General features: G+C 38.2%; 2 protein-coding genes across 5 annotated transcripts in view; both read right to left on the reverse strand.

Moving 5' to 3' along the window:
- Positions 1 to 1,977: 1,977 nt before the first annotated feature.
- On the reverse strand, positions 1,978 to 8,052 carry LOC145486528 (BTB and MATH domain-containing protein 36-like). Its single transcript, XM_081465213.1, has 2 exons — positions 5,353 to 8,052; positions 1,978 to 3,424 (listed from the first exon to the last, which is right to left on the reverse strand). Exon 2 carries the CDS (start codon positions 3,416 to 3,418, stop codon positions 2,630 to 2,632), a length of 789 nt encoding a protein of 262 aa, XP_081321339.1. The 5' UTR covers positions 3,419 to 3,424; positions 5,353 to 8,052; the 3' UTR covers positions 1,978 to 2,629.
- Positions 8,053 to 8,146: 94 nt separating this feature from the next.
- The window catches only part of LOC145486523 (uncharacterized), a 14,348-nt gene continuing 12,467 nt past the window's right edge, over positions 8,147 to 10,027 (reverse strand). For all 4 annotated transcript variants that reach the window (XM_081465205.1, XM_081465203.1, XM_081465204.1 and 1 more), the window contains 3 exons: positions 9,382 to 9,490; positions 9,150 to 9,214; positions 8,147 to 8,489 (listed from right to left, as the gene is read on the reverse strand). In XM_081465205.1, the coding sequence (XP_081321331.1) occupies positions 8,390 to 8,489; positions 9,150 to 9,214; positions 9,382 to 9,490 (274 nt within the window). In that variant the 3' untranslated portion in view covers positions 8,147 to 8,389. The remainder of the gene's footprint in view (positions 8,490 to 9,149; positions 9,215 to 9,381; positions 9,491 to 10,027) is intronic.

Consider the following 10,027-nt stretch of genomic DNA (forward strand, 5'->3'; position numbering starts at 1 on the left):
TTCATCTTCAAACAAAAAAGGGTAAAGGTGAGTGATAAAACATGTCATGTGATAATGGATTTGCTAATAAGTTATTTGATGAAGTGCAGCATGTGGTGAGTAGGTAGAATTTCTTCAATAGGATTCAAAGCCACACCCTTTGTGATGCTGGCCATTGGTACATTCTATCATTCCTCATGGTTTGACTGGCTCTTGGGCTACTCTGAATGGCTACTATTCACTTGTTGGTGTTACCATACATCACTTTAAGTTAGAGATATTTTTTATAGACAAGAAAAAGCCAGAAAACCGGGGAATTTGGTCTTTAGATGGCAAAATTCATTGGTGTGTAGGGATGGTGCAGTGGTTACAGCGTTTGCATCCCACCTAATTCTGGCTTGGTCCCATTTGTGGGTTAAGGCTGATGTTGCCCTTACCATGCCTTAAGGATTTTTCTCTGCAATGTTGAGAGCATTGTTCACCATCTTATTATGGTCAATAAAAGTGGTTTGAGGATGTAAAAGAAATAAAAGTGAATGTATGGCATAAATTGGCTAGTATTTTGTAAGTTTTGATTTCATGTAAGTGAAAACCATAACCTGTCTTTTTATAGGTAATAGTTTTAAATCCCACTGTATCCACATTTTTTCAGTATCACATAAAAAAATATGTCACTGAGGTGGTCAATAAATCCAATATACCAGAGCTGAGATGTTCCTTGTGTTCAAAGCTGCAACAACAAACTACTCAAATGCCATGTTGTAACTCATTTTAGGTGTCCCCAATTAGCAGCAATGCTAAATCTCATTGACATGTAAATAAAGTTATTATTATTACTATTATTATTATTATTATTATTATTATTATTATATTATTTTTATTATTATCATCATCATCATCTCATCTCGCGGTAGGCGAGATGACAATCGCTTAATCAAACCATTGATTTCCTATGGTCTGATTGCCTGGGGCCAAGCCACAATAATTATTGTACATCTCAAGAAAATTGCAATTCTACAGAAGCATGTGTTCCGAATAATGCATTTCTTGTATTTCAAAATTCACAGTGCTCCTCTGTTTGTTAGTTCAGGAATTTTTCCCATAAAAGTGCTCCATTGCAAATCTGTTGCCTGTTTATTACATGATGTTGAAAATCATCATGCTCTGCCAAATATCTCTGGATTTTTTATTTGCTCGGAACAGGTACACAAGATTTTCAGCAGCTGGTAATTATTATGTGAAACAATTGAGATTAAATCATCAGTTATTTTCCCTTGCTAGAATCGGTGTAAAGATATGGAATGGTATTCTGGACCCATAGAACTCTGTGAATTAAGGAAGACACCCTTCAAACAAGAATTTAAAAGTAATTAGTATTCTTGCAAATTCTCGAAAATGAGGAGATAAATGTTGATATGCGCTATATTCAAATCTCTAAATATCTCGCACTTTTCAATTAGTACTCGTTCTTTAATTAGTATTAGTATAAGGTCTTTGCCCATTTCATTCTCAATTATTATATTTGTTTAAAACTCGTTCTATTGTATTATGTCAACCATGTTTCGCTACTTCATTTTTACATTATGTGTTATGTATAATATATATATGTTGGTTTCATTTTGTTTATTTACTCAAATTTCTTTAATTTCTTTTTTCTTTTATTCTCTTTTTTAATTGAACTATATTAATACTCTTAAAGTAATAGTAGCTCACCCAGAATAGCTCTGCTGAAGCAGCCAGCTACTAAAGCTTGTAAACTTAGTATACATCAATAAAAATTACTGTTACTGTTATTCACCACAAATACTACCAACTATTTCCCTCACTAATTTCTTCCCACAATTGAGTAACAATTGGACTGACTGATGCTTTGGATGCCTGTTTATTACTAGTGGACATAATAAATTTATGGGTACATATAAACATACATAACTTTATATTTCCATTTGGATTTCAGTGTCAATACTCCATGCTATCGAATAAGTATAAGTTAATAACTACATCATTATGAAATAATCAACAAATATTTACAACAAACATTCTGAAAATTTAAAATACGAATACCATCTTTAAAATCTTTAAAATTGCCAAGAGTGCACACTGATTCATTAAATCATTCCATCTTTTAGCAGATGATATCTAAAGGAATGAAGCCCATGTGTCATAGTTACTCTTGGTATTTCAAAAAGGGTTTGTTAGCTATTTCTTAGCCACTACCACACAATGTCTTCCACTTGTTCTAAACACAAGTGAAAATCCTAAAATCAACATGCTTTGGTTTTACCATTACAGCCGTTCATTACAATGGTTGCTACATTCACCCTCATTTGCGAAAAAAAAAAAAACAAAAACAAAAAAAACAGTCACAATGCAACAATGTATTTTAAAGTTCAGTATGATGTGAAATGTCATATGGTTTATATACAATCTGTTCTATTCTTGATGTAATGAATTCCTAATGAATGAAGAGCATCTAGAAAATTTGAGCCTGGGGACCAGTGGCATGAGATGGAAGATGAGACTGAGAAATATTGAGGGGGCATGCCACTAGCTGCTTTCTACAGCATGTAGAAAAGTACTAAGGTGTTCTTGAAACACCCTTCATGTTATATAGTGCCATTACTTGAGAGGATCCCACACAACACAGAACCTAAGCATGATAAGGCTCATAAATGCCTCGGAATCGTTGACATAACAACTGCAGCATAACATTAACTTCGCTACTTTCCTGAGCTGTTTCTTCCAACAGTTTTGTACAGTCACTAAGGGCACGGGGAGTGCGTCTTCCTTCAGGGTTTTTTTGAAGGTACAAAACCCGTGCAATCTCCTTCACTCCCCACTCACACACATCCTTAACCTCTTTTTTCACTGCGTTTACCCGTTGTTCACTGCTCAATATTTTGTTTTCCAGTAATTCCACTCGTCTTTCAGCTAATTGCTTGCCATTTTCTGGTGCAATCAAAGCATACTTTTCTTGACGTCGCAGTTCAGTTATTGAGATGTGCTTGGCAATTTCAACACACTGCTTACACAAATCTTCCATGTTAAACTCATTAGCTAAAACAAGAAAGTCAATGGCTTGATGAGGGGTTTTCTCTCTCTGTAACAGATACTTTTCACAGCGCTCTGTAAGTTGTTCCATCTGATATTCTCTGGCCAAGGAAAGGAGAAAGTAGCAGTTGTTTTCACTGATTGGTTTAGATGTTGGGTATATGACAAGTAACATCTCCTTTATTTCAGTTGCATTTTTCCCAGGAAGAGGAATTTCACTTGCTGATTTTTCTCTGAATTCTGGGGAGAACATGTTTTCAAACACTGGTGACCACATGGATAAAGTACCCTTGTGGACATGGAACTTTTTATCTTCAACAACAAAGACAACATCGCTAAGATGCCATGGCTCTGAAAAATCTGGCTCTGATCCTTTTTTCTGCATCATTAGTTTCTAGATGTGAAGGAACAATTAATTCAGTTATGGCTCAACTGCTGTGATGACAATGTAAGGCAAGGTAGTGTCAGAACATGTAACATTAATGGCTTCAATTCTTGTAAAAAAAGTGTTCATCTGTGCTTTACTTGATGTTGATTTAGATAAATTTGTCATGGAATTAAATTTTGTGGTTACAGTTTTCTATCAATTATTAATAGAGGTTTAAATGTGGACAAATGTCTGACCAGCCATTCTTTTATGGTTTAGTGTAGAGATACATTATTTCCATTTCTCACTCCACACAGACACATCCAAACAAAATTGCTTTGACGAATGGCACAAAGTCTGCCTTATTTTCAATCACTCAGACTTTTTATAATAAATAATAATTTATAATAAGGTTCTGAATCTTAGGAAATCAGCAGGGTGGTGTTAAAATGTTGTGCTTAAAATTGAAGAATAGAAAAGATAACCCTTACCTTTATACCACTATTCTTGTTTTTCTTTCTTTTTTTTTTTGCTTGGGGGGAGGGGGGGGGGTTTGAATTTCTGTCGTTCGACTGTGGTCAATATAGAGGTACATGTGAAACATTTTTAAATGTGATCAAGTGTTTGATGGCCAAAATCACTGTTGAGGCTTGGGCACTTGGCTGTATAGGATGGGATAGGATGGGAACATGCAGTTTATCCAGAGCAAAAAGAAAATACTAGTTTATACATGTATCATGTATGCAACGCTTTTGAGTGGTATACCATATAATATGCCACAAGTCACTTGTATTTTCTTGGTATACACACATGCCTTTAGTCAAGTGTGACTACGCCAAGTAAAAGCAAAGGGGCAAGTAAGATATTCCAGGGTATTCCATGAGAAAGCATTACATAACTATTTTATACAAAGCCATAGAAAATACAGTGGTGCACGATGAGAAGGAGGTTGGTTGTAATACCGTTGAATATGCAATGGCTTTCCTGTATTCTGATTGGCTGTATGTTCTATGCACAGTATAAAATACCATATAACGCAGCATTCTGTTTTGTTTTGGTCAGAAATGGATCGTGTGGTTTTGAGACAACGGCAAAACCATACTTCAACGTATTTACATACTACGATTCTCAGTTTAGTAACGCGTGACGAAAGTTTGGTGACCAGGTTTTAATGTTCAACTTGTGCTGTTGTCACGAGCTGCTGGTTCCGTTTCCAGTGGCAACTTTTGTCAATATTGTTACCACTGGAAACGAGGAAAGTTGCCCGAGGCAACACCGTTGTTTTAAATCTAAAACTTTGTCACCAAAGCTCCGTCTTCCCTTACTTAACTGATAATCATTGTCATCTTTTTACTTTGAAACGAGGTACTATGAAAAAACAAAAATTATTTGACATAAATAAAATGCACTGCCATCTCACATATTCTAATGGCCTCCAGTTAACACAAATAAGTAATGACTGGAAGTAGGCTTGATGGTATTCACTTGAGGATTTTTTCGGGGTTTCGAGGATATATTTACAATGTAACAATCTTCCCAAAGGTTTTCAAATATCATGTATGTTTGCCACGAGCTACAATATTCTCAATAATGGTTACAAGTTTACGATACCCCGGCTGTTTACTTTCATCTTACGACCGGATGACTATAGTTTCCATATTTTGATTTTCATGTTCTGGTTAATAGCTCTCACCGTAGCTCTTCGATATTTGTACCGAGTCGTATTAATAAACAATAGATATTTATCGGCGGCTACTTGTTCAGGTGAACGGGAGAGAAAAAATCTTTATCATAAAATCTATGAAACGAACGCCATCTTTATAACCAGTGATCTTGGTATAGAACATTTGAATAAACCTTTTTAATAAAGTATCGACACAAGCTGAGACATCGGGGATTCGACATCGTTATGAAGAGTTTTAAATTAAAGATTCAGTAGCCTAAGTTAACCTTACCTGAAAGTGAGAAGACGTCAGTAAGACAAATGGAGCGGCGCACTACCGAACACGCACCTTTTCGAATCAAACTATCTTGTTGATGTCAGCTTTCAACTCATAAAAGATTAGGTGATGAGCACACAATGACAGGGCGTCACACAACCGGAAGTTAGTCGTTTCGCCCGATGACGAGATGAAACGAAATTAGACACAGCGAGCTTACTTGAGCATGCAATGACTGTAATAAATCCTCGAATTAGCGCCTGGGGTGCTTATTTCAAAAACAAGAGAAGACGAGGGGCGCTTATTCGAGGTGGGACGCTTATTTTATTTTTCCCAAATATTGTGGTCAGATATGATCGGTCAGAAGGATCCTGTCTCTTGAAGAACTTCGTAATATAACCCCCGATATAACCCGTTTAGCCGGTCCCCGGGGGTGGGGGTACTTTGGGAATTTCTGGGTGGGGATGTGCCGCTGGGACCCTGGAACCCTTAGTCTATACCAGAGCTAGTTCAGCTGAATTTTGCTAACCTGTACTAGAGTAAACTCCCCAAATCCCCCCATCTATCGACACTGATGAGGCTGATTTGCGTACATTTAAACTTGCCGATTTGATTTTTTTATATTTTTGGGTGGCAATTTCTGGTTTCCTTACTCTAGATAAAATCTCCAACCAACCAGTCAGTTTTGTGAAAAATGATACCCTATTCTAGACCCAAACGCTCTGATTTATATACCCTATCCTAGAGTAAACTGCTTGAAAACCATACCCTTCACAGCGGCACATGCCTATATAGCCCATATATGGCAGTGCCCTCCCCCCCCCCCCCCCACGGGAGCCGCGCTAGGCCTGCTGCACAAGGTTGGTTGAGCTGTAGGTAATAAATCAAAGGATCTTCACTACCGTCCGTTGCGACGTTCAATGTGTACTGTTTGAATGAGTCGCTAATCACTTGCTTGTGACCAATACTATACAACCTTTGTTGTCTCAGTACTCGACCATAAAACAGAGGAAAGGGGAGAGGGCGCTTGTTTGAGGGTATCGGGGAGGCAGTTATTTTGCATTTCGGCCGATAGGAGGGGTGCTTATTCGAGGGGGGCGCTTTCTTTGAGGGAGGCGCTAATTCGAGGATTCACGGCACGTGAGGCGCTTGGTTTACTGGAGTTGGTTGCATGGCTTACTTGAGGTCGCTTAGCTTACTTGAGGTACTTGGCTTCAGCTCCTTAACTTACTTGACATGCTTGACTTACTTCAGTTGCTGAGATTAGAGAAGCTTGGCTTCCTTGAGATACTTTGCTTACTAGAGACGCTTACTTCAGCTGCAGCCAATCGAGGCTCCGGTTTAATACGAGTGACTGGGTGTGGTTCATTTGCATACTACATCTTGTGGATGCTCTGCATTTCAAGGAGAAAGAAGAACGCAAAACGTAATGCAAGGCGGAACTTAAGACGGAACAAGCAGCAAAAAGGAAGCGAAAACTCAAAAAGAGGCACGAAACGAAACGCAAAATGAACGCCAAATGGAATATTAGGATAACGAAAGGAAATGCAGCAGCAGAACTCAAAGCGGAACACAGAAAGATGTGGAATAGAGAACGGAGACGGACCGCAAAAGGGAACAGAAAATGATTACAGTAGGGAGTAGCTGTTTCGCACCCAATCGAGTTCACACCCACCGAGTTCGCATCCCTGAGCACATTTTAAACTATCTATTTTGAGTTCACTTTCACCTTCAATGGATTAAAGAACGAGACATAAACATGTTTTGTGTGATTTTGTTTCATTATGCCCACTATGTTGTCATTTTTGTACGGCAAGAGAAAGAGAAATTCTAAGCACTTGATCACTAGTTGAATCGATGTGGGTGTGAACTTCGTGGGTGCTAACTCTCTTGGGTGTGAAACCTCAGGCTACTGTACATCAAAAATGCGCAACAAAAATGGAAACTGACATACAAGGCAACGATAAGGGAGCAAAATCTGAACCGAACACTGAGAGAACACAAGAGGGAACTCAAGACTGAAACGTAAAGCGGAGCACAAAACGGAACGCGAAAAAGAACGCCAAAAGGACCTCAGGGAACGCAAAAGAGATGCACGATGGAATGCCAAATAGAAACCAAAACAAACAGGACGCTACACGTTACACAAGGGACCTCAAAATTTATCGCAAAATAACAAAACGCTTGAAGGAGCACTGAAAAGAACACACAAAATGTTGCTTTGTGGCATCGGAGAGGTAGGCTAAAGAATTGCATTAAAATCGAGTCATTTCTATCCTTAGCTTTCAGTATGACTAAATTCATAAACAGAACCTCTATTCATTGCTGTTGGTGGCACCCACCATGACAGGTCTTTGCCCTCCTCCTCAAAAGAATGTCACCGAATGTTGGTTCAGAAATAGAATGTTTCCGGCCTGTTTCTCGAAAGCCCCGGAAACTTTTCGGGTCCGCAAAGCCATTTTCAGTTAATCTGTATCTAAAAACAGAAAGGTGTATACACCTGAAACTTCTTGTATGAAGGGACTTCTGGTCATATTACGAATATATAAATAAAACAGCTCTGTGATGATAAGGTTTGAGATTTTGCTATGGCTTTCCGGGTGCGAAAACTTTTCGGGACCTTTGAGTAACGGGCCCCATGAGTCATTTCGATAACATGTTGGTGGACGAATATCGACTGCAAACGTTTGTTTTCGTTTACAAAATAAGCGTTCCGCTCCATTACTGTAAAAGGATTCGGACCGATAAACAGAGGTGTGGCCCAGGGGTGTCGATTGTACGACAAGGACAGAGGCAATAAAACAAGTCGTGAATGGTGTAAGTTTTATTCACATTATTGACAGACCACCGCGCAAGACAGTTAAAAATAACTACTCTCTGTGAATGGAACAAATGTACGCGTTTCGTATGAGTTCTGGATGATAAATAATACCTAAACTGTAATTGTTTGACACAGTAAACCTAGTTCATTACTTTAAATTATTTTATAGACTTTTGCTTGCCAAATATTCTATTCTAAACCACACCTAACTAATGCTTATAAGAGTGCACATCATCCCAGTCTGACACTAGATTTATTTTTGTGTCCTGTCTGCGGACCACGCCCTACAAGAGCTTGGTGCTGTGCTGTCTCTGCCATCCTGTCAAATGAACTAACAAAAAAAAAAAATTACAAATCAAACTCACAATTTCATAGAAGGGACATTTTTTTTTCAAGATAGTTCATACGCTATGGGAACTGTAAGCTTACTTTTCAGCCGTTGTTTGGCTGTTTTTTTTCCTCCCATTGGAGAGAAACTGATACCGTGCGTAGTTTTGTACACATGTGCTCAGGACGTTATACCAAAACAAAACTAAGTTAAATGGATGTCAAATACATATTAATATATTTTATCTTCGTGCATTCTAAATTATGCAGTTTTTCACGACACAGACCCCGCACTCCACACAGAAGTAAACAGACATGGAGTCGGATAATGAAACTCTTTTGGAAACCTTTTTGTCCTCGCTCTTGAGTGCGACGGCTTTTTTACTCGGCCTAGTTTTGCGATTTCACAATCTTTCCGAATATAAATTTTGGAAGTTTCAATAAAAAAAAAAAAAAAAAAATTAAAACGTCGTGTGCCGGCTTTGGTCGGTATCGAAAAAAACTTTGCCCTCAAGACCTCGGTAAAGTTAGACCTCCCGCCGACAAACAACATATATTACCCTGAGTTGCTCTGAAAACATTCATTATCGAATTTTACAATTCTGCGAAAGTCGAAATAATTCAAGAGTGCTGACTAAGTACAAACGGCTGTTGTTTTTGTTACCTTCTTAGTGTCTGTTCTCTAACCAAGTCCCTCACGGCCTGAGATGTGCGAGCAGCATCACGGTTCTGCAAATGACAAAATGAAAATTAATTTCAAAAGTAACAAAAAGGAAAAACTGATTCAGTCCGTAATACATAACAATCAATATAATAATGTCAACAATCAATTTATATTAATCATGTGGTTTCTAGAGCCGAATGGTCATGTTTGATGTGATCACTTCTCGACTCACCAATCTCCTGATTTCTTCTTTTTCTGTATTCACCATCCTGCTCCGTTCATCTTTGACTTCAATGTCTTCCTGGATTTCTCTTTTCCTCTCTTCAAGAGCTTGTTTCACCCTGTAAGTCGACATCAGTTAAAACAGCTGACAAATGTCAAATTTTGATCTTCAGTCACGTCTAAATAATGCTTTCAATTCGTTAAAACTCAACCTGAATCATTAAAGGACTAAGTAATATTCAACGTGCGAACCTTCATTAAACACATCCACTTTCCACCCAAAGCTCGTCATCCGTGCCTATAATTGTTGTACAGAGCACGGTGACATATCTGAATATTTAGATGTGTCAGCAGTCAGGAAAAAAGCCAAAACACTTTGCCATAGCAACACGTATTTCCAAGCAAAGCTCACGCTAGAAAATTTAATTAGTGTGTCATGGTCTCTTGCTGAGATATAGAGCCATCGTTACTGACGTCATTAATACATTTTTCCTCGTTAACATACGACTAAGAGGAGACATGCCAGATACGAATCGACTCCAAATAATAATCATGTGGTGAAATGTTTGGCAGTGGGGTGTAATCTTCAAGGTTTTCACAGGTTGCAACACTTCTGGGTGGCAAAAGCGCCAATGATCGAGCTCATACATTCTTTG

Source organism: Orbicella franksi, chromosome 5, assembly GCF_964199315.1.
Source record: "Orbicella franksi chromosome 5, jaOrbFran1.1, whole genome shotgun sequence".
NCBI lineage: Eukaryota > Metazoa > Cnidaria > Anthozoa > Scleractinia > Merulinidae > Orbicella > Orbicella franksi.

Bases quoted from the DNA above. Each gene is read 5' to 3' on its own strand.
- LOC145486528 (XM_081465213.1), bottom strand. From the start codon at position 3,418: ATGATGCAGAAAAAAGGATCAGAGCCAGATTTTTCAGAGCCATGGCAT.